At 51.4% G+C, this 24,102-nt stretch overlaps 2 protein-coding genes across 4 annotated transcripts in view; both read left to right on the forward strand.

Annotated features, from left to right (window-relative positions):
- The first annotated feature begins 1,914 nt into the window (after nucleotides 1-1,914).
- HOXC5 (homeobox C5) lies at nucleotides 1,915-4,513 on the forward strand. The gene is made up of 2 exons (XM_008576108.1): nucleotides 1,915-2,438; nucleotides 3,409-4,513. The coding sequence occupies exons 1-2, from the start codon at nucleotides 1,985-1,987 to the stop codon at nucleotides 3,621-3,623; spliced, it is 669 nt and encodes a 222-aa protein (XP_008574330.1). The 5' UTR covers nucleotides 1,915-1,984; the 3' UTR covers nucleotides 3,624-4,513.
- Nucleotides 4,514-20,901: 16,388 nt separating this feature from the next.
- HOXC4 (homeobox C4) overlaps nucleotides 20,902-24,102 on the forward strand; it is a 3,944-nt gene continuing 743 nt past the window's right edge. Inside the window, exons 1-3 of one of the 3 annotated variants that reach the window (XM_008576125.1) lie at nucleotides 20,902-20,947; nucleotides 22,037-23,229; nucleotides 23,722-24,102. The exon at nucleotides 23,722-24,102 is cut by the window's right edge and continues 743 nt beyond it. In XM_008576125.1, coding sequence (XP_008574347.1) covers nucleotides 22,791-23,229; nucleotides 23,722-24,077 — 795 coding nt within the window. In that variant the 5' untranslated portion in view covers nucleotides 20,902-20,947; nucleotides 22,037-22,790 and the 3' untranslated portion in view covers nucleotides 24,078-24,102. Of the gene's footprint in view, nucleotides 20,948-21,829; nucleotides 23,230-23,721 lie in introns of those variants that run through there. The other 2 variants (XM_008576132.1, XM_008576120.1) reach the window with 2 other exon arrangements.

Here is a 24,102-nt window from a genome sequence, read left to right on the forward strand (position 1 = left end):
AAAAAAAAAAAAAAAAAAAAAGCACTAGCAATGCACCAGGGTCGCCCCCGCCCACTCCCTGGAGTTGGGGGGTGGGGCGCCGCACGAGTAAGCCCCTGGCCTGCGCCAGGCCGGCTGTTGCGAAACGTGTTGGAGGCGGAGAGCAGAGAGGAAAGAAGACTGCGGGATTCGAGCCCTTCGGCAGGGATTGAGCGATTCAAGGACACCTCGAAAGAGAAAGCCTGGAAACTAAGCTCTCGCCTGCTCTGGGACTCCTGACGTGGCCTGGACAAAACTCTTCTTTCCTTACAGCCCCAGCTGGTCTGGTTCCTTCCTCTTCTCTCCTCAAACCCGGCGGTGTGAAGCACAGTAGGACCCTATTTCCCAGCTCCGGCCTTCTCTCCCCAAGCCCAGCCAGAGAAACCTGAGTGGGCCTAGGGGGAGAGGTGGTGAGGACAGTGTCCTGGACAGAAAAAAATCTGCCAGTTTTCCAGACCCTCCAGATCCCCTCCGGCGCCTCCGCCAGCGGGAAGGGGGGCTTCTCCTGGCAGGGGCGGAGATTTCCAGGGGAGAATCAGGCAGGAAAGAATAAGACTTGGGGCTAAGGGAAGAGGGGAACGAGAAGAATGGCTGCAGAGACCCTGGTGAAAAGCTGCATAGGTTGCCAGGCGCCTGTCCTACCCATTTCCAAGCCAGGTCCTCTTCATGCCTCCAGACAGGTCAGAAATTGCTCTCCTATGGCCCTTCTGGATTCAGGTCCCTGGGAAGCCTGGTCCAGAGGCTTTTTCCTCAGAGGTCACAAAACAGGCCTTTTTCTCTTCCTTGTTCATATAGTTTTTGTGGAGGCTTGAATCTTGCTTCTCCATACCCTCAATTAACACCTATTTTTTTTAATCTAAAATATCTGACATTTGTACCACATGAGGATCACACACAGGTATGCAGAACAGTCCTCCAGTCCGTTGTGTCAGGTTCTTTACACACACACACACACACGCACGCACGCACACACACACACACACACACACACACGCACGCACACTTGAAAATTGCCTTGTTGCCACTCTGGGGTCCCTGGCATGGTGAGGTCTACCAAACTCCACCAGCTCCTCACCTCCAGGATCATCCTAGAAAGTCCCCAGCACTTCAGCCTCTTGACCTCATATCTAGTTCTGCTTGCCCAGGACCTCTCCTGGGCATCCTGTCTACCTCTCCAAAGGCTGAGTTTACTTTCCTATACTGATAGGCACCTCCTCAGCAGTAGCAGGGCCTTGAGGCCTCCAAGGCAAGGAACCTTTGAGGCAAGGGACCTCAACCTCTGGTTTAAGGAACCTGAGATAAGCCTTCTTGGCTCTCCAGCTTGGATAGGGGCCAGTCTACCTAAATCCCCTTTCCTCAGCCATTTTGAAGATTGGAAAGTCCTGGTGAGTGGAGGAGAACGGAGTTATCATTACAAAAGCATCTCTGTGCATCCTAAATAGGGCCTCATCTTTTCTCAGATTTAAATAGAGCTTAAAAGTGCAGCTCAAGGATTTGTTGAGGCAACAATCAGCTTCTCCTCCACAGGATAGAAAATCCAGCTGCCGGAAGGCGAGCCGGCGCTCCAGGATGCAATTCCTCCAAGTCGGCACCAGGTGTCGCTGTGGGCTCGTTGTCCCGGCTACCCCCCAATTCCAAGAACCATTTTTTTCTCCCCCTTCCCTCTTTCTCTCTCTCTCTCTCCCTCTTCCCCTTGGTTGGGCTTTGCCAACATATCAAGATGCGTTTCGCCGGCTTCCATCACTAACCTCCCGGAGGTCATCAAGCCAAATTTATGAGTGGCCGCTCAAGTCACGTGACTCTATTTAAGGCTCCCTTATTTGGGAAGAGCGCATAGGATAAAGAAAGAGATATCTCCACCTATAAATTGTGCCCTTTGGAGAACAAAAAACCCCTCAACTTCAAAGAGTCACAAATCACCCTTAATCAAAAAGGGTGCAGAAATTTTTTTTGGGCCCTCCCCGCCATGAGCTCCTACGTAGCCAATTCATTCTATAAGCAGAGCCCCAATATCCCTGCCTATAACATGCAAACTTGTGGGAACTATGGATCGGCCTCAGAGGTGCAGGCATCCAGGTACTGCTACGGCGGATTGGACTTAAGCATCACTTTCCCACCGCCTGCGCCTTCCAACTCTCTCCACGGGGTAGACATGGCTGCCAACCCCCGGGCTCACCCCGACCGCCCCGCCTGCAGCGCCGCGGCCGCTCCGGGACACGCTCTGGGCAGAGACGAAGCGGCTCCTCTGAACCCCGGGATGTACAGTCAGAAGGCGGCTCGCCCGGCGCTGGAGGAGCGAGCTAAGAGCAGTGGGGAGATCAAAGAGGAGCAGGCGCAGACAGGGCAGCCCGCCGGACTGAGCCAGCCACCGGCCCCGCCACAGATTTACCCGTGGATGACCAAACTGCACATGAGCCACGGTAAACTTTAGGACTTCATTTTGCGCTCTCGGGTCCGCCTGGGTTTTATAGGCCATGCGGGGCAAATAAAGAAAAAAAACCTGCGGTCATAAATTTTACGATCCAGGCATCAATGGCTCGTAAAACTGTCCACTAAAAGGCTTAGAGGCTGTGTGCGCCCAAATTTACGACGACATAATTGGATCATAGGAACAAAACGTGTATAAAAGGCAATATTCAATTTTTGGGGGAGAGGGAGGGAGTTAAAAAAATAGAGGGATCGGAAGGGTGAGGAGCGCGGGGCTCCAGAGCGGGGATCCCCCCGCGGCTCCCTCCCTCCCTCCCCTGCGGAGCCGGCTCTGCCGGCGCTCGCTGCTCCGGAGGATTCCAGCGACTCGGGAGGGGTGGGAGGGGGGTCCCCGGTGCTCGGATCTCGAGGGTACTTATTGTTCGGTCCGAGCCTGGGTCTCCCTCTTCCCCCCACCCCACCTCCTCAGCCCCTGCGGCTGCTGAGTGAAGGCCGCGGTGGAAAGTTTCCTGCCTGGGCGGAGGCGCCTCTCCCGGGGCTAGGCTGGGCTGGGCCGGCCCGCCCGCGGCACGAGGAGAGAGGACAGTGGGAAGGAGAGGAAGGCCTGGCACTGATCTCCACAGAGGCCCTCCCTGCTGTACACTTCAGGGCCAGGAATGGCAGCACTGGCTAAAGGCAGCACTAGGGTGTGGGATTAGGGGAAAGACAAAGGAAGTTGACAGTAAAGGCTCTTCCTATATCCCCGTGTTCTTAACATAACTCCTCTGGGGTAAAGAGATGGCAGAATCCAGAGAGGCGAGGCCACTTACTGGGCAAGCGGGCCTGGGCCTGCGAGGTGAGCACCAGCCTCTGAGGCAGCGCGCTCTGCCCGGCCGCGTGCGAGGGGGCCTGGGGCTGGGGCGGGGGCGCCGAGGCGCTGCACGCTATTCACCCCTTCCTGGCTTGGGGGGGCTTATGTTCCAGAGACGGACGGCAAGCGGTCCCGAACCAGTTACACGCGCTACCAGACTCTGGAACTCGAGAAAGAATTCCACTTTAACCGCTACCTCACTCGCCGCAGGCGCATAGAGATCGCCAACAACTTGTGTCTCAATGAGAGACAGATCAAGATCTGGTTCCAGAACCGCAGGATGAAGTGGAAGAAAGATTCCAAAATGAAAAGCAAAGAGGCTCTTTAGAGGCGGCGGGGAGGCCCGCAGAGAGCACCCTGAGCCGGCTTTGGTCCCCGCGCTTTTCCTCTTCGGTTTCCCTCTCTCTCTCTATTCTGGGGCGGGGGCGAGGGCTGGAGCACCGGCGCCCGGGCCTCAGACAAAAGTGCTTTCCCTTGGCATTCCGCATCCCCACTGACCCAGGGTTCCCGCGGGGCTGCCCGCGCTGCCCCGTCTCCCCTCAGCTCAGCGCAGTACCCAGGGCTCAGGGCAAGCTCGGCAGGGCCTGCGCAGGGCTCCCCAGCGGGCTGCGGCGTGCTGGCTGCTGCTGAACGAACCTCGGCCTGGGCCGCCTCACCGGCTCCCAGCCCCAGCGCGCCCCGTCCGAGTTAAGGTGGGCCGGGCGGGTGCCGCCGGCCCCTAGCCCAACTCTCCGGCCTCGCCCTTTCCTTTGTTCCCCGCTAGGCGGGCCAGGCGGCAGCGGGCTGGCGGAAGAGTGGTGGTGCCCGGGGGAGTCCGTCGCCAGACTCGGGGTGCTTCCTTGCAGGGACTAAACTCGATCTTCACTTATTAAAGATCTGCGTATAAAAGGGGAAGATACCTGAACATCCGCCTAAGGACCCCTTGGTTGCCCTGTGCTCTCCAAACCTTCTTTCCTCCAGAAAAACCCGGGAACCTCCCCAGCCTGCGCCCGCTGCATGTCTTTTCAGGCCCGCAGCCCCAGCCTGCTAGGTAGCTCAACTATTGGGGTTTTCTGCCACCTGACCCCAGCAAGTGGTCTTTGCTGTCCCGTAGTCCTTGCCACGACTTTCTGTGCCCTTCTGTCCCATCGCTGTTGCCCAACTATTTATTGACTCCAGGTCCTGCCTGAAACTATATTTTGTCATATCAAATAAAGACGAAGAGTGAACAGGACTAAAGAAGCAGTGGCTCCTGTCTGTTTGGGGCATGTGTTGGGTAAAAGTATCTAAGTGGAGTGTGAGGTGTACGGGGAGGCCCATAGCCTTTAAGTTTCCCCTTAAAAAAAAATTTTTTTTTAAGGAGCTTCTAGGGGCAGCGAGAAGAGGGAGGCAAAAATTGAGTTCCTTTCCTGATTTTTGGCTCCAAGAAGTGCCTCTGGGGAAAGAAGAGGGACTTCTGTACTGGTTTTTCCTGTGCTGTGGCCATCCAAGGCATTCAGGCCTCTGCACCCCATTCTTACCTTGCCTGGGTGCATCTGAGGCCTCTAGACTGGCGGCAGTCCCCCGCTCTATGCCAGGGCCAATGTACAGGGATTAGTGGCTCTGCCATGCTCAGATTCAGGCTTTTCTGGGCCTCTGAAGATCTTTCCTGAGGCTAGGTTGTTCCGGGGTCCTCGATGTACATAGAGGGAAGACTGAGCACTTAGTCTAGAGACCCATTTGGTCCCAGAAGGATCCCCTGAGAGAGTTAGTACTGCTTGGTAAAGGGGTGCTGGGGGAGTTAGAAGAGGTGTGCCTCAGCTTTCTAGGATACTGGGGGAGAAGGGAGCAGGGAGGGCAACCATCCTGGCAGGAAATGTTCAGACTGCTTCCCCCACCTTCTAGAGTTTAGGGCTATGCAGGACGTTTTATTGAGAAGGGAGCTGCATAGACCAGTGCGGAGTCACGTCTGTTTACCATCATTTATCTCAGTCTCTGGGATTTTGTGTGGAGGGGAAGGATGGGCCAAAGGGAGGGGGAAAAGGCAAATAATTCAGGTGGTGCCTGAGACTGTCCTAGGTCCGTGCTCTGTTCTTTTCTGCTCCAGGCTCCTGGGATAGGGTGGGGGAGGAAGCACTTTACAGAAGAAACAAATGTGGGAAGGGTCCATAAAACTTTACTGCATTTCCTCTCCAGCCTCCCACAACGGGGTGATTTCCTAGAGCCAAGCCCAGGCCCCCCACACTGGTGAGGTGGGGGTCTTGAGAAGGGTTAGGGGGCTGCTCCTGCAGCCAAAGAGGGAAAAGGAGTCGAGAGTCTCTGGGGAGGGGCAGGGGAAATATTTATGATTATTAATGCTGATGCTCCTTGGATTTATTATAAGGACTGACTTTGCTGCATCCCCAAGCATCCTGTCCATCATTTAAAAAAAGACCCAAGAGCCTTTTCTCATCCCATGCCTAGCACATAGGTGTTCTCAACACATGTTTGTTGAACTGCACCCATTATTACCATCCTTTCCCTCACACCATGCTCACGCCAGGTTAGGGCACTTGTAATTTCTCTCCTCAACTGACACGCAGCAGTCAGCCAGCACCAACTTCTCTTCTCTTCTGTCTCTCTCTCTGAAATAAAATGTGTAATTTTCTTCAGGGAGTTATTTTAATTTTTTCTCCATGCTGAGTAAAACTATTGGGCAAGCAGTGAAGCATGGAGAAGCACTGGTATCTCCGATGGGTAACAGTTAACTAAGAGAGAGGCGGTGGTGCCCGCACTCACCCACTCCCACCTCGCAGGCTGCTGAGGCCCTGCGTTTCCTCTCCAGGCGACAGACACCACCCCAGGGGAGAATCAAGGGCTTTCCCAGGGATGCCCACAACATTGGTCATCACCCAGGCAGGGTGCACCAGCCCCACTGTGAAATGACTGCCTCCACGCAGCAGGGCTTGGGTCTCTCCTTCCTTGGAGGGGCTGAAGGATTGACTCCTTTTGGCCAGGCTTGGGTAGATGAAGCCTTGCCTGCCTGCTCTCCCCTCTCCTGTCACAGTCTGCAGGTCTGTGCCCAGGCCCCAATCTCGGCTCCAGCGGCATCAGCATCAGGCAGCGGCAGCAACCAAGCCAGAGGCCTCGGACCTACTCCCCCGCACTGGGGGTGCATAAGGCCCAGACTCTTGCTTTCTCCCTGAGCAGAGACTTCTGCTTCAACATCTAGGGTAGCTCCCTGACCAGCCAGCCTTCTGGAAAAATCTCCAAGTACCACGGTTTGACATTGCTCTTGGGGAGTTAGTAGAGGGGCTTCTGGGTCCCAAAAGGAGACCAAGGAGGCTGCCTCTCCACTTTGTCCTGGAACCCACCCCCTCTGGCAGTGAAAAAGAAGGGGAAGAAGCATGACTTACCTTCCCCGGGGAGTGGAAAGAGGGGGACATGGCCCAGTCTGAGCAATTAGAGGAGAGAGGAGGAAAAAAATAGGAGAAAAAAAATATCAACACGACCTCGAAGGCGACAGGTCCTTATGGAAATAAATAAGTAAATAAATAAGGATCCACCTTCTCCCCCCTCCCCACCCTGCAAGGGGGTGTGGGGGTGGGGCAAAGGAGCAGCACGAGGGCTTTTTAGTATAACTGAGCATTAGACAAATAGGCATGGCTTCTATGTGAATTTAGGAGTTTGAAACTTTTGGAGGTTATTTATGTGAATGGCCCGAAGGCAAGCCCGTGAGTGGCTCTTGGGGGACCACGTGATGTCATTAAACCAAGTTTTATGGTGTAGGGAGAGCTGACAAACCCACAATATATTTACATCATATATAATCTTAACTGTCCAGCCACGCAGCTGCTGGTGAGGTTTAATGCTAGGACAGAGGGCCTGGCAGTTAGAGGGGATTACGGCGCTGGGGATGATGGTGAGAGAGGTTACATCTTCGCAAATGAATCCCAGGCGAATGCTGTAAGTTAATTCTCTCTTTCTCTCTCAAACCCTTTCTCCCATTTACCTACCTGCCCCCTCTTGATAGAAGGCAGTTCCCATTCATTAAGGAGAGGGGGAAAAGGCCTCTCCAGGCCTCCCTAGTCTGGGGTGGAAGAAGAAGAGAAGAAGCCGCTGGAAAGTAGGAAGATGGGGGAGCTTGTCTCCCCAAACTAGCCCTCTCCTCCTCACCCCTTACTCTCTCTGGCTGCAGGTCAACTGGGGTAGAGAGAGGACTTGGTTCTTTAGAGTTTTGCCTTGTCTTCCTGACCCCCTCTCAGTTGGGAAAAAAGCCAGCGGCAGAGAACTGGGTGTTTGGTGTTAGTAGGAGTGTGTAAACTCTTAACACAAGCGCAAAGTGCCTTTGGGGCCTCCTGTTCCAGGGAGGGGTGAGCTCAGCCCTTGGCCAGTGGCCCAGAGTCCAGGCAGGGTGGGAAGCTGGGAGAAAGGCAGGGAAGGAAGGCTTTGTGGCTTCAGAGCCCACAGATTGCTGCTGCCTGGACTGGCAGAAGCATCTTAAAGGTATTGGGTTGAGCCCCGTGGTCCCAAAGTATCCCCTCCCCCCAACCACCACCAGGCGTGGGTGGGCTGTTGTTCTCACCTCCTCAGTAGTTTGGGTTTTAGTCTGCATGGGGCCAATGTGATTTTATGCTCTCCCCCTCCCTCTAACTGCTAGGATCTTTCTGGCATCCCTAACCCCTTGCCTCAGGTAAAACTAGGCCTGGCGCAAGGAGGCCTGGAGTTTCCTGCTGTGAGTGGAGTGTAAATGTGTGTTGGATGGGTGGGAGAGAAGAGGCAATGTCTCTACTAGGCTGGGAAAGCCCCCCAGCCCAGAGGACAGAGTGGCCCTTAGGGGATGCAGCTAGCAGGGCTCAATCTGGGCATTGCACCCCAGGGCCAATCCTCAGGCTGGGGCTCCCTTCAGATTTCTAGAAAGGAGCACCAGAGGCCTTGAGCATGGGAGGCATGTGTCCTCCACACCTGCAAGTGCGTGCCTCCCCCCAACCTCCCTGCATCACTGGGAGCTAAGCCAGGAAGGTGACATGTGAACTCAGACTCTTGTATGCCTCCATGAATAGGGAGGGGTTCCGAAGCAGGGCTGAAGGCTGGCGGGCCCATGGTGGGCAATTCTTCCAGGCTGCAGGAAAGGGGAGGGGAGCAGAGGGGGCGAGCCAGGGATACCCCTTCGAGAGTGGTGTGGGGGCGCCTTGGGGCTCTAGGGGGTCTGAGCACTTGCTTTGTGGAGAGGTCTGGTTGGGGGGTGGGGAGAAAACGCTGTTAGCATCGCCCCTGCCGCCCAAAGTGCTTAGGAAGAAGCGGGAATCAAGCAGGGACGATAGCCCAAGCAGACTCTGCGAGGGTGAAGAGGGACAGAGGCCCGGAGAACCGGGAGTCTGAACCGAGCTCCATCCTTGGGTCCAGCCGTCTCTCCCTCGTGTGAGCAGCAGCACCAGGTGTGGAGGACTCCCCTGACGCCTCCCCTCAGGGCCTCAGTCCTGCATCAAGATGTCAAGATTCAGCCTCCCCCACCCTTCTCCCTGACACCTTTATTTCCCTGAGAAGTGTTAGGATCCCAGAGAATTTTCTCTAGTAGCCCATTCCAAAAGATAACTCTCAGATTCCTTCTTCATTACCCACCCTCTTGAACTCTTCCCTCCCTACCAGTCTGTGATTCGGAGGGTTTATGGAAACTTTTTGATCCAAACAGCAAGAAGATGGGAGTTTCCCTTAGTCTGAAACATGATTCTTTCCCTCCTTCAGGCCTCCCCAGGACCCTAGGAAGTGAGTCCAATGGTCTTTAAGCAGGAATTTAGCTGGGGCCAAAGTCCCCACCCAGGTAGGATTGCATTGCCCTCCCGATTCCTGGCCTAATCTTAGTCTCATTCCCTTCCTCTACGTGTAGACGGGTATGTTTCTATGTTTTTCAGATTTACACAGTGTCTCTTGGGGCATCCAATGACTTCTTCACCCCCTTTTTCTGTTCTTAAGGCTCAAAAGTTCCATTTTAAATACCACTCCCTCTTCCTGTAATAATAGATCCTCCTTCCCTTCAAATAATTTCCCTCGGTCAGTTTTTTTATTTTTATTTTTTGGTGGGGGATGTGGGCTGGTGGCTGGCTGGTACAGGGATGGAACCCTGGACCTTGGTGTTAGCAGCACTGTGCTCTAACCAACTGAGCTAACCAGCCACCTCCAGTCAGTTTTTTAATGTTTTTTTCAGTTCCACCTGGAAATGGGACAAACACAAAAGGGACCTGGGATTCTTGCTTTTCCCACTCCCATCCCTGTGTCCAAATTTGAGGTCTTTTGGGGGGGATGGGCAGGCAATCAGGTGCCAAGGTGCCCCAGCCAACCCGGAAGGCTTTCAATTTTGTTCCTAGGTCTTTAACCCTAGAAGAGGTCAAGCAACCAATAAGGAATGTGCTGAGCAGGGTCACATGGCCTCCATTAACCAATCAGCAAAAAAGTATTTGGGTCGGTCTCACTCTTCCCCACCCTTCTCTTCTCTTTCTCCCTCCCTCCCTTCCCACCACCTACTTAGCTCCTGGGTCTACCCTATCTCAGATATGGAGGGACAGGAGTGATGCTGAGCATGTTCTGGTCCCCTACCTCTGTCCCTGAACCAGCTCTGAGGAGTCTTTGGTTTGTGTCCTCAGTTTCTAACAAAACTGTATCTCAAGGTTAATCTCAATTGTACAGGGCCCTGAAATTGTGGGGACATCCTCTGGATTTTTCCAATGTTTGCCAGCATGATCCTACCCAATTCTCTGAACTTTATAGATGTGGACTCTAAACTAGGCTGTAGAGCAAATGTGGACATGAGCTCCAGACCTGAATTCAAATTCTGACTGTGATTATTCCCTATGCACTTACGTTTCACAGGTTTTCATTCTCTTCTGATCCTCATGGAGGCAGGTAGGGTGAACTACCTCAGGCATGGTTGGGAAAGGGAACAAAAGTGAAGATTTTTTAAAAGTTGTGTTTGATACTTTTAGTTTGTCAAATAACTTTGAGCCAATTAAGAGAAGACTTTCTGCAAAAGAGTGAGCACAGAGGATCAGGACTCTCCTCACCCTCCATGTTAAACAGTTGATGAATTTGTTTAAGCCCCTTCCTTTCTCTTCCATTCTTTTTTCTTTATCATCATTATTATTATCTTTTTGGTGGCTGGTTGGTATGGGGGGATCAGAACCCTTGACTTGTTGTAATACTACACTCTAACCACCTGAGCAAACCAGCCAGCCTCCTTCCATTCTTTTAACAAGTTGTAGTAGTAGCAGCAGCAGCAGCAGCAGCAGTGGTAGTAATAGACTAGGTGATGATCCTGTGTTCTAGCCAATAGCTATCAAAGGGCAGAGCCACTGAGGGTGTGAATTTTAGTGTTGTGTTTACATGAGTCAGATCAGAACAAGCAATGGGTGAGAAATTATTTCTGAGCAAGAGCATCTGGTGGCACAGAGAATGTGCATATGTAACAGAAATGCTGGTGTCCCTTGAACACTTGAGCTGTGCCTTCAGCCAACCCACTGGTGCATCCAGACCAAAGCATTCCCACCCCCACTCCCCCATCTTCAGGACTTTTTTCCAGTGTTAATTTTCTGGTTGGGTTTTTCCCTCCCCTCTCTTTCTCCTCCTGATCTCTTACTCTCTTTGAGCAAAGGGACAGGAGTTCTGATGGGGTGTGTCACCCAGACCTCCTAAGTCTTCCTCTGGGAGCATTAAAGGTGTGGGAATGGGAGGGACAGTCCAGTGTAAACTGGTCTTTGTCTATACACCCTTACTTGTTTGCTTTACGATTGGGGCTGATTTGCAGACAATGCCACAGGCCAGGTGGGTAGGATTAGGAGGGGAAGCCAGAGAGGGCAGCTCTTCTCAGAAACCATTGAGCCCTCACTTCCTAAGTCGCCTCAACCAAACTGCTCCATTTGCTTCTTTTATGAGTTAGAATTAAAGCACACACACTCATTTTTCCCTATTGGATGGTATGGTAGCCTGGTCTGAGATGAACTCTCACCTCCAGTGCAGGCTTTTCACACTGGTGTTACCAGATCCCATTAAAAGTGAGAAAAGAAAGTCTGGGAGATTGGCTCTGTCCACATAAGCACTGGGAAGAGAGATTTTATTGGAATGCTTAAATTCCTCATATACAAGTAAACTTTCTCTGTCTGTAACTGCTTTGGGCTGAGTTTTAGAGAGGGGAAATGCTGAAACATCATTGTTCTGGGATTTAATTCTGTGTCTTTTTTGCTGAGGATACAAGTGCTACCACTCTGAGCCTCCTCCTCAGCAGGACTAGAGCCCCTGAAGCCCTTTGAGGTAAAGAAGAATGAAAATCTGGAATCAGGACCCCAAGCTAGGACTTTTGGGGTTAGGAATTCAATTTAAGGAGAAGACTAGGCTGTTAGAGGGTCAAGAAAGTCACATCCCTTCCCACCCTTCCCACTTTTATCTGGTCCTTGCAACCTATTGTGGTGTGTCTGTTCTGATAATATCTTCCTTGGCTGCTTTGATGGAGCCCCAGGAGCCCAAGGAGTTACCAGACAGGGTCTGGGCTGAGAAACAGGGAAGATAGAGATCTCTTTGTCCTTGAGCCCTACAGAACCCTGGGATTCACCTCCATCTCACATTCCCAGGCTTACTGAGGGGTGAAAGGGGAACCCAGGAGGAAGCAGTGTGTGTGTGTGTGTGTGTGTGTGTGTGTGTGTGTGTGATGCGCAATGTGGGACTTAGGGAAGCTGGAAGGTTATCCAGTACCTTGTTCAGCCTCTGATGACCATGCCTTAGAAGCTACAATAAGAGGTTGAATACAAGGCTCTGGTCATGCTAAGAAGCCAGTGCAGGGAGAAGGCTACTTCTCTATATCTGCACACATGTACAGAGAAAGTTCTACCATGATCTGTAGCCCCATATGGGCTGGGTGGAACACGTGGGCTCAGTTACCTAGGATACTTCCAGTACTGCACCACAGGTCTCAGAGAGGTAGAGCAGGCTGGGTTCTGCCCTCTAAAGATCCTTAGTTCTCCCAGTCCCAGGCCCCAAACACCAGAACACCTGAGCATACAGAAGTATATGTATGTGCACAAGGTGGTATGGTAGAGGTCAGAAGCCTAGGCTGGACATAGTAAACCAGCATGGAACCAACTTCCCCCTCCTTTCCTCCTACTCCATGCTTCCCATTAGCCCAGCTTGGAAACTATTTTTCCTCCTTACTCCACCCACATCCCACAAGCCCTGGGCAACTGTTGAGTTTCCTTCCTTCTGCCTCCTTGGAAAACCCAAGTCCTGCAGCAGCCCCCATTGGTGATGGTGGCTGGGATCTTGGGAGCCTATGGTGTCCTGTTAGCCCAGTCTGGATTGTGAGGGGTTGCAGGGCCATGAGGGGACTAGGAGGCCAGAACCTGACCTAATCATATCCCTTTTCCGGCTGTTCCAGGCTCAAACTCCAAACCCCCAAGGGCTGCTTCTTCGCTCAGACATTGGAGAAAAATCTTGCCAAGTACATTCTTTAAAAAGTCATCTTTCTGGCTGGAAAACTTTGTGTGTGAATGAGGGGACTAAGGGTCAGGTCTCTCATTTTAGATTGTGTCTTTCCTCCTCCCCTGGGTGGAGGATGGAGGTGTAGGCTGAGTTTTTATTGAGGGTGCTTTTCCTGTTGGGAGTAGAGACAGGGTCATAAATGCCTTGAGGAGACTGTTTTGATCTGGTGATTTCTCAGGAAGTAGCATCTAAGGTTTTGCTTTGTAAATCACTCTCCCCCTAAACTGGCCAGCTAGATTGGATTGCACTTCCCCAAGCCCACTGGAGGCCCCTCCTTGCCTCTCTTCCTCAGTAAACTAATGGAAAAAAATAAAAGACATCCAGAATCCCCAAAATTCTTTGCTTCCAAATAGAAAAGGAGCTAGTTGGTGATTTTTTTTTTTCATTTCAAAGTTCCAAATTAAAAAATTGTGCAACCTTTCATTTCCTTTTGCCCATACAGACCCTGGTCCCCCAACTCCTCAATCACACAGGAACTAACCTAGAAAACAAACAGCCTCTGAGCCTGGTGGTAAATACCATCATTCCTAGGGGCTCTCCTCTCTTCTGGGGCTACTGTCTCCCTGTGACCCCTTTCCCAAGCCTCAACCCCCTTCTTGACAAGACGGGACTTCAGGCGTGTAATAGAGAGAGTCACAGAAGCCACAAAAGAGAGGAGATGGGAGTAAGGCACATGGAGACCCATCTCGTACCATATGAATGAAGGAAACCCTCTGCAGTCCGTGACTGGTTTTATGTAATTAAGATAAATACAGGAGTGTGTGAAAGCCCACAGTCTTCTCACATCTCTCTCTAGCAAGCTATCTGCAAACAAAATCATATTTTATCTAAATAGCTCCATTTTGTAATGATAATGAGCCTTCCCCTCCTAAAAACACCTCAACCCCCAGGGGTCCCTCCCCTGAGTCTTGGGCTGGGAAGCTGAAGGAAAAGTGAAGAGCTCTCTACCTCACTCTGAGTCTGGGCTACATCAGGTCGGGACATTTTCAGTCCTGGCATCATGGCTTATATCACTTGCCAGTGAAATGCCCATATATGCTGGAAATGACACCATAGATTATATGAGTTCCTGGGCCCTCTTAGTACTTGCAAAAGCTCTAGTTTGCCCTCATTCATTTCCCAGAGAAGTCTGGGCTGGGAAACCCCAAACCCACAAGCACTAGAGAATCCACCCCATTTTTGAAATTCCATGCAAATACTCTTTATGGAGAGCTGAGCACTCCAATAGTTGTATATGTGAAAATGTATTTATAGATCTTTCTATATCTATATCAGGATGTATGTCATACACCCTTCTCTGCTCCACTTTAAATGCAGATTTACAGATCTTTAGGTTCATAGATCTATAGTGAATGTAACAGCCTCTGACGAGAATTTCTGTGTACCACATTACCAATCTTTCTATAGTGGTTGGATGTATATGCTGAGATATATTGGTACAGCTCTCTCTAAACATCTAAATGAATTTTTTTTCTCTGTTGGAAATAACTATGCACGTGTTGTTCGATCTGTATTTTGAAAATTTTATCTAGATGTATTCAATGGTCCTAACCCATAAAATAGCTACATATTTGAAGCTACATATTTGGAGATCTTTATAGACTCTGCAGTTTTCCGGCAAATATTTGAATGTATGTTTAGAGATGGTTCCATAAGGCATATATCTTTGCGTGGGGCATAGATCTCCCCCTAGAAGGACTTACTGCATCTCTCTATCTCTGACTCTGTGATCTATAAAGGTATCGGGGGAGTGGGGGTGGGAAAGAAATATCTTTTGGATGTTTTGCTTATTAAAGCAAGTGATTCTGTTGCTATCTCCGAAGCTATGTCCAAGTGTAGTCCAACTAAGTTGTCTGTCCCCTGAAAACTCACATGAGGGAACACAGCCTTTCTCCGGGCTGTCTCTGTGACCTGAAGTTCCAGCCCAGGCTCCCCAACCTGCAGTACATCCCAAGGCAGCCAGTAAAGAGGAGGAGGAGAGAAGAAGAGTCAGTCCTCCAGCCCAGTTCCTCTTGGATCCCAGGGTGAGAGGCTGACAGAGGCATATAGGTCATCTCCTCTGAACCCCCATTTCCAACTGGGTCTTTGAAATTTGAAGAAAAGAATGTTCAAGTCCCCAACTATTTTTGTACAGTGCCCAAAGGATGCCAGGCTCACTGCACAACCCATAGGTGCCCCTCCCCGGCTGTTCTTGGTGCCTAGGGCCCAATTAAGCGGGCCGCCTTGCTTCCAGCAGCCCGGCTCTTATCGGCCGGGATTGATGCCTCGGCGGCTCCTGTATATCATTTCCAAGATTTTTTCTGTCCAACTCCTCGGCTCCTTTGGCTTCTGCGGCTTTGACTAATGATTGCTACAGATGCCAACGTCTCCAGAATCCTAATAGCCAGGCAGGCTGACTCTTATTTACCCTGCAACATTGCTGTGGGGGAAGAGGGTGTACAGGAATTGGGGTGCTGTAAGTCGGGGGACAGGGAGAAGGTTGTGACAACTCAAGTTTTGCTGAACTTCTTCTCCAGTGACAAAGACATTCCACCTCCTCCTCTCTCTGAGGAAAGATATATATAGTCATAAAATACTGCTAATAGTAACACATTACTGCCTGGTTAGAGGGGATCAAAGAATGAATGGGACATGGGAGAATAAACAGAGAAGTGTTTATTAGTTGTAAACAAATGAGAGATTAAGCGGAAAACCAGCGGTTTGGGGAGGAAAGAGTTTCTCCTTCCAGATGAGAGGAAGGGAGAGCGCTCAGCCGCGGCGGGAGAAGGGGCTCCTTTTCTTTATTTCTTGCCTTCCCCTTCCTCTCCCACTCTAAATCTACTCTTTTTATAAATTAGAATTATTCCCTCTTTCCCTTCCTTCACCTCACCTTCAATCCCTCGGGTGGAGGGGGCTGAACAGAGTGTTCCCGGACGTAGGTGCCCGCCGCCCCCCGGAGGCTGCGGCCGGGTGCCCGCTGGGACTGCCAGGGTGAAGGGGCCTGTCTGGGGATGTGGAGCGAAAATCAGATCCCACCTCCTCCCGGGGTTGGGGACCGCGGCCAGGATCTCCGGCCCTGCCGTCCCACTCGGGATTAGTAGCGTAAAGTTGTGGCTGAGGCTTTGCTTCTGCGGGAGCTTCTCGCCCACCAGCGCGGGGCCCAGGCGTTTGGGGGAAGGGGCTGGAGCTCCCCGCGAGCCTGGAGCCGGGCGTCGTGCTTCCTCCAGCCTCAAGCCAGACCTTCTCAACACACACCTCATTCGGGTGAAGAGAAAAACACAGAAACGCGGACAGCCCAGCTCCGAGGCCAGGCAGGAAGTGATAACCCAAGAATAATGGAGCACAAAATAATTCAAAAAGGCGAATGGGCAGGACCACAGTATCAGTCCCGTGTCGTGGGGCGGCTGCAGCCCTGGCCGCGCCGAACACCGTGGGAGGACCATTTCCTTGCAGTGTAGGGCGAGGCAGCAGCCCGGGACCGGACCAAGGCCCCGGGATCCTCGCCGGCCGCCCGAGGGGCAGTCTCTAAATTACAGCCCATCAGGAGGACTCGGAAACACAAAAAGGCAGCCGAAAGGTTTAAACAGTCGGAGGCAGAAGCGTCCCGAGGCAGCCAAAGCGAAAATCAATCACGTAATTAAAACAGAAAGGGGGGAGGCCCGGGGCTGGGGGTCCCGGGTTCACAGAGGTGGCTAGATGCTGGCGGAGGCGGGCGAGCGGCTCGGCGACGTGGCTCGCCCGCCCAGACCCGAGCGCTCGCAGGGGCTGCGGGAAGTTTTACCAGATCGCTGTTGATTCCCGCTTGGCTGGGAAGGGCAGACTGTGCGCCCTCTCCCAGGCCGTATCCTGAAGTCGCCGATGGCCCCTTCTCCGGCTTCCCCATTTTTATGGGGCTGAGTCGTGCAGATGCAGTTGAAGGCTGCTCCCCAGATCCCAGTGGTGCCACGGATTTGCTGAGGCAAGTTTGTCTGAGAACCTAGGTGGCATCAAGGTGCTGCCTCTGGGTTTGAGGGGATGGAGGGAGGTGGCACCCCAGTTTCAGGCACTTACCTATTTCCCTCCGCCTTGATTCTCCCAAACCAGGATTCAAAGCATGCTTTTGGAATGACTCCTGTCTATGCGCCAAAGCTTGGAAGTGGGGTGCTAGTGGTGGGCTTATTAAAGGGGCACCTTGGGGCTGAGCAAACTGGACCCCTTTGGGCAGGGAAAGAAAACGTAGAATTCCTGGAAGAAGACATAATCAGGCACACAGGGAGCTCTGTTTTGTGAGGTAAAGATGTTCTTGTTATTATTGAGGTTAATAATGGTAATAATCTGGTATGGCTGGGTCAGCCCGAGGAGACCGTGCTCTACAAAGTCCTTTTTCACAGAGTAGTCAAGGACTCCCCAACTTGGCTGTGGTTTGGGATAATAAAATGAAGACCTACCCTTCCTTCCTCTGCCCTCTCCTCTCCCACTCCTTGAGAACTCCAGAAAAAGGGGAACCTTATAAAATCTCTATCGCCGCCCCCCCATCATTTTCCTTTGCTCTCTTCAGTTTACTAAAATGCACCGACTTTGGGCATTGGCCTTTACCAGAGCACCCTTCTTGTAAATGAGCAAAGTTCGTTCCGCAAGCGGTTACCTGACCAGGTCCCCATGAATTCTGACTCTGACCCTGGAAAGGACCCAGGATTCCCTTGCCTGCTCCATGGAATTCTCTCTCTTTCCTTAGCCTTTCCCAGCGTCTGCCTTCCTTGGTCCTGGGTGCCTGATCTCACAGTTCTCTGGCAGCTTAGAGGCCAAGAACAGATTAGAGCACCTTGAGATGCCCTCAGCATCCCCTAAAGGGTGTCCAGCTTCCTACCATCTCCTTAATTCTGGGAGCACCAGGCCAGGGAGCCCCCTCCATAAACTAACCTAAGGCCAGCCTATTTTCTGGGTCTTTTCAAGCCACATTTAGGCTTCTTCAAAAAGTTCCCCCCCCCCAACAAGAAAGTTCACGTTACAAACCTCCAGCAGAGTAAGCTTCCTGAATCCACAACGTCCGGAATTTTTACCAGCAATATTCATAATAAGAAGAATTAAAGTTTGTATCGAAGGGAGAAAGGGACACCCTAACCCAAGTTTTAAAGGGGATATAATCCAGCAGCTGTGGATAGGAGCGGGGGTCAGTGAGGCTAGAATAAGCAAGAAGGGGGTGGGGAACCCAACCTCTAACTAACAATTTCTCCAGCATAAAAATGAAACATCAAATTCGTTAGCCCAGGGCCTTCATTTTTCCCCTTCCACATTATAACTAGTTATTGAACTCGCTGGAAGATCTAAAGGCCATTTGCGAAGAGACAAATTTCAATGGAGTTTCCCCATCAATAACCCAATGGCAGTGACCTATTGGAACAAGTCAAACACCCGAGGTGAAATGCAGGTCACTCTGTCTAACCAATATTAAAATGCGGCCACTTTTTAAAAAGCCACTTTAAACGAGATTTGAGGAAAATTGAATTCCAAGGAAGGCAAGGCAAGGCGGGGGAAATCCATGAGAGGACCTTGCCTATGGTTTCTGAACAAACAAGAGAAATTCATCTTTAATATTTAAAAGGGGGGCAAATTAACATTCTATGATTGCATTTTTTTTTTTTTGAGACTATAAGTGATTCCAGGAGGAAAAAAAAAAAAGGTTGAGCATTTTCTGGTGACACGTCCGGGTTATTAAAATCATTTTAGACCAACTCATTACTTTTACTGACAAGAGATTTAAGAAAAAATCAATTAAACATTTGCATATTCTTTTGCATACATTAGCCCTGCCTGCTGGCATTAGAAAGGGACAAAAACACACATATATGCACACAGACACATATGCACACAAAAGAAAAAAATGAGATGAGTCTAGCTTTAGTTTGGGGTTTTTGAGTTGCCTAGAGGAAGAAAACAAAACAAAACAAAACGAAATGAAATGAATTGCCTGATTGCATACCATCTAAAAGTCAATTTATTTGAGGAAAAAGAAAGAGACATTGCAATTTTTAATCCCTAAAACAACAACAAAACACAAAACAAATCCCCCCCCCATACACAAAAAAACCCTGCACTTCAAAGAGTGGGGAAAGGAATGACCCTCGTTTTCCTTCCCTTTGCCCTTCAAATCCTGAATTGGTTCCCCCATTTATTTTTCTCCCTCGGAAAATCCAGGGAGTGTGAGGTGAGATTTTAATGCAGTACAGAATCTGTGAAGCTGCTGAGGTCTCTCAGCCGGCAGCTTGTTACTAGGGAGGGGAGGAATATGGGTTATCCAACGGTCAGTATGGTAATCCGGGCACAATAAGGCCTCACACACAATGGACACATATTTTTCTTCAGCAGTGTCAGAAGGGAAGCGCTTTGTACTGAAACATGTTTCCGAAAGAGAAACCAGATCGAGATTTTAAAAGGAGATGGAGTGGGGGGCGGTGTGCCAAGAGCATTTGGATGCTGGCAAAAGGTGGTCAGAAAAAAATAAAAAATAAAATTGGGCAGAGCGAGGTGGAGGTGCTTGGGCTGGCAAGGCGGGAGGCAGGAGGGTGATGCACAAAAGAAGACAGGACCAGATACAAGGATTCATCACAGGCGAGATCGGCTTCAGCGTCTCCTCCCCATCCCAATTAAGCCATAGTTAAGTGCAGAAGCCCTTCAGAGGGTTTTTATTTCTGTGCTTATAATAATATCCAGGTGAAAATGTTTGTGTATATATATATATATATATAGTGAAGTATTTTATCCATATGATAGGTGACTTTCTTGCTATTAAGCTATAGGAGCCCAAAGAGAGTTTTTTAGTTGTTGTTTTTGTTGTTTTTTTGTAAGTGATGTAGTTGAGTGTGGGCACATTTGGGGGAATCTCCTAGATTTCACTTTCTGGGTGTGTATGTTGAATTAGCTGTGCAAACCTGGCATGAGAACTCCATGTATTTATGGCTGCATAAGGAGGCATTTAATATATTAATGAATATTAATAGTATGTATGCATATATATTTGTTAACTGTAATAACCAAAGACACTTGACATTCAGTCGGAAGTATCTGAACCCTCTGTGTCTACTCATTCACGCTGGCATGAAGCGGGTCTCCTTGACCCACCTGAAGGAACCCAGAAACCTGGGGGATAGGGGTGTACAGTCTTGTACAACGTCTTGGGAAGGACTCCCTAACAAGTCCCAGGAGGATGAAAGTTGAAGAAAAGAGGGTTGAGGTGGGGGTAGAGATGGCAGAAAGTGGGTGTGAAGGCTGGGAGGAAGGGAGCCAGGCCAACAGCTCACCTTTTCAGGTGGGGAAGAGAATATTTCCAGCTGGAAGGGATGGGGCAGCCGCATCCAGGTGCAGGCCTAGGAGGGCGATTGAGGGTGAGGCTGGGAGGCTTTCTCCCCCTTCATCAACTCCCACCCTACCAGAACTCTCTGGAGCTTTGGACCTCCCCATGGGGCCGTCTGGGGCTACAGTTCAGCCTTATGTAGTTCAGGATCCAGCACTGTTTCCCCTTTGCCCTTCCAGCAACTTATAATTAACCCGCCCCCACCACCAAGAATTATAGAAAAGAAAACCCTCACACAACTCCAAACCACTACCAACCAAACAGCAGCCTCCCCCTCGCTCACGGTCTCAAGTTCCTCTTCCAACCAAACCAGACCAGCTAGCCTTGCGGGCAGAGGTTCCTGGACAGGAGCGGGCAAGGGTTTTTGATCAACTTTGGAAATTTGGGAATCTCTCATAAGAGATGGCCAATCTCCAGGGAATTCCTGTTTCCTCACCCGCCCTCGGTGACAGTGAGGGTGGGGCACTGTCCTCTTGGGGAGGAGGTATCCAGAGACCCCCAAGCACCAGCTCCTGCGGAGATAAGTACTGGCCCTGTGAGCCTGGGTGGGGGTGGGGGCCTAAGCAGTGGGAGCGGGAAAGCAGCGAGGGGCCCCGGCAGGGAATCGGCTCCTTTGGGCACAGCCTGTGACCCAGCTTCCCTTCGTTCCAGCCCCCAGGGTGAGCCCTAATTTAGAGGTGGGGATCCTCTCCCATATCCCAAGGGTGGTGAGAGAAGGGCAGGGAGTCTCCTGCCTTCAGTCACCCTCTCACAGGGCTTTTATTATTATTATCATTATTACTATTATTATTATTAATTTTATTTTTTTGCCTTTCCCCTCCTCATTCTCTTAATTGCAGATGTTCTAATTAAACCCTCAAATAGTTGTTATGCCGTTTTAAAAGGTACTTATTCAAGTGTCAACCAGGCTGGGCTGGGAGGAGGCAGCGCAGGGAGGCGAATTAAAGGTAGATTGACTAATCACAGCGGCGATCATAATAATAAAATCAGAGGGAAAAAAATCACATTACTACTTTTCGTGGAAAGGAGGGAGCAGGCAGCCAGCAGCCGCCAGCCCTGCGCCGCCGCCGACACAAAGAGTGCGGGCGATTCCGCGAGACTGATTTATGACGTTTTACAGCCCTATAAAAGCTGTAGCGACGAGGCAAGCGCTCCTACCACCGCTGGCAGATTTAGTCTAATAAATAAAACATAAACAGTTAACTTTATGTGTCACTTTTATTGTTATCAAGTAAAATATAGCCGAGCCCCGGCAAGCTATGATTTTAAACTATAATTGTTATCAAGTACAACAAGGGGACCCGGCTCCCTCCCAGGGCTCTCCCCTCTGCTACCCCCCCAACTCTGAGTTATGGACGATCAGTTAATTGGAATTGGTGGCATGACATGGCCACCCCTTGCTGATGGGGGGGTTGGGAAAAGAATCCTTCCTTGTCCCCTCTTCTATGGCCTTGACACGCCCCCCCCCCCAAAAAAAATCAAGGTATTCCTGTGGATGGGTGGCAGAGGGGAAAGGGGGTGAAAAAGGGTTTAAGACCCCCCTAAGGCTCACCCTGCCTCCCCAGCTTCGTGGGTTTACCTCTCCGTTTTTGGAATGCAGCCTGGAGCTGGCCCTTGGGAATACATGTTTACATGTAAACACACATATTACATGGATACAGTCCCTGGCAGGAAGCAAGCAGGCTGTACCCACACAGGCCTCCTTCTTAGCTAGGTCTGCCCTCTGTGGGGATGGAGAAAGAATCTCAGGCCTTGGCTGGGCACCATCACAGGGCACTGACTCTTGGCAGAAAGCTCTCCTCCTTGCCCCAGCTCTTTAGGAGCCAGGCTTGGAGGTAGTTGTCAGAAAACAGTAGGCCAGGCAGAATGGAGAGTGGAAACTCTGGGTCTGGGGCAGGGAGAGTCAATGGGCAGTAGGGGAGGGCAAGGCTTCTGAAGTCTGCTTTTGCCAACCACTTCCTGTCTCTCTTCAGCGGGGGCTCAACCCCCAGACCTCCAGAAATGACGTCAGGATCATTTGCATCCCGCTGCCTCTACCTGCCTGGTCCAGCTGGGACCCTGCCTCGCCGGCCCCATGGCCAGAGGGTTGGGTGAGTGTGTATGGGGGAGAGGGGCTGGACTCTGGTATCCTTGGATGGGGGGCACCCTGGGCTCTCCAGCCTCCTTGGCTCAGCCCGGGCCCCTCCACATCCAACCTCCACTCCAGTCCTCATTCAACATCTTCTTCCTGCTAAAGAGGGGCGCTGCCCGATGACCTACACAAACTGAGATACAATTGCCACGAATGGAGACCTCTGGAAAAGCTCAAGAGCCGAGGCCCACGGGGCCCACTAGAGGCCCCAGGGGAGACACTGGGCGGAGGCTGAATCACATCCTCCCGACAGCCCCCCAGTGCCCAGGCTTTGGAGGGGAGCTGGGAGCTTCTATCTCCTTTTGCAGGGGAGGGTTGTCAGTCTGGAAGGATGTGCACTGGGGGCACCCCAGCCCCTGCCAGCTAACCCCGCATCACCCCCCTACCCAGCATCACCACCACCACACACACAAAAAAATTGGATACATTTTGAATAAAGCGATTCGGTTCCTTATCCGGGGACTGGGTTGCTCCGTGTGATTGGCCGGCGGAGTCACATGGTGAAAGTAACTTTACAGGGTCGCTAGCTAGTAGGAGGGCTTTATGGAGCAGAAAAACGACAAAGCGAGAAAAATTATTTTCCACTCCAGAAATTAATGATCATGAGCTCGTATTTGATGGACTCTAACTACATCGATCCGAAATTTCCTCCATGCGAAGAATATTCGCAAAATAGCTACATCCCTGAACACAGTCCGGAATATTACGGCCGGACCAGGGAATCGGGATTCCAGCATCACCACCAGGAGCTGTACCCACCACCGCCTCCGCGCCCTAGCTACCCTGAGCGCCAGTATAGCTGCACCAGTCTCCAGGGGCCGGGCAATTCGCGAGGCCACGGGCCGGCCCAGGCGGGCCACCACCACCCAGAGAAATCACAGCCGCTCTGCGAGCCGGCGCCTCTCTCAGGCGCCTCCGCCTCCCCGTCCCCAGCCCCGCCAGCCTGCAGCCAGCCAGCCCCCGACCATCCCTCCAGCGCCGCCAGCAAGCAACCCATAGTCTACCCATGGATGAAAAAAATTCACGTTAGCACGGGTAGGCAACTTTGCTTTTTGCTCACCCCTCCCTCCTCTCTTCCCTAGCGCTCCCCACCCTCCCTGGCCCCCTCCGGCCCCCGTCCGCCTTTCTCTCCTTCCTCCTCTCTCTCCAGGAGCGACTCTGGGTTAGCACAATTGAACTGGATTTACGAGCAAGAATGGGTAATTACATCCCCCATAAATTTTATGGCTTAGCTACTCTGGGCAGTCCGAGCCATGTGCTACGATCTGTTATGTATGTGTGAAAACTATGCTCGCTTTCTAAGGGCGCATAAATAATTCAGTGTCGTTACAATGAGGATTCCCCTCTTATTACACTACAAAGTCTCCAGCTTCCTTCAACTTCTTTATAACCTATTTAACTTGATGACTTTATTTCCACCACTCCCTCCTCCTGTTCCTCAGAGCTGAGGAAGGGGTGAGGGTGGGGGGCTGAGAGCCTGCTGCCTCTGAACCCCGCTATTTGCTTTTCCCCTCCCCCACCCCCCAGTGAACCCCAATTATAACGGAGGGGAGCCCAAGCGCTCGAGGACAGCCTACACCCGGCAGCAAGTCCTGGAATTAGAGAAAGAGTTTCATTACAACCGCTACCTGACCCGAAGGAGAAGGATCGAGATCGCCCACTCGCTGTGCCTCTCTGAGAGGCAGATCAAAATCTGGTTCCAAAACCGTCGCATGAAATGGAAGAAGGACCACCGACTCCCCAACACCAAAGTCAGGTCAGCGCCCCCGGCCGGCGCTGCGCCCAGCACCCTGTCGGCAGCCACCCCTGGTACTTCTGAAGACCACTCCCAGAGCACCACGCCGCCGGAGCAGCAACGGGCAGAGGACATTACCAGGTTATAAAACATAACTCACACCCCTGCCCCCC

This window comes from Galeopterus variegatus, unplaced genomic scaffold (genome assembly GCF_000696425.1).
Source record: "Galeopterus variegatus unplaced genomic scaffold, G_variegatus-3.0.2 Scaffold60, whole genome shotgun sequence".
Lineage (NCBI taxonomy): Eukaryota > Metazoa > Chordata > Mammalia > Dermoptera > Cynocephalidae > Galeopterus > Galeopterus variegatus.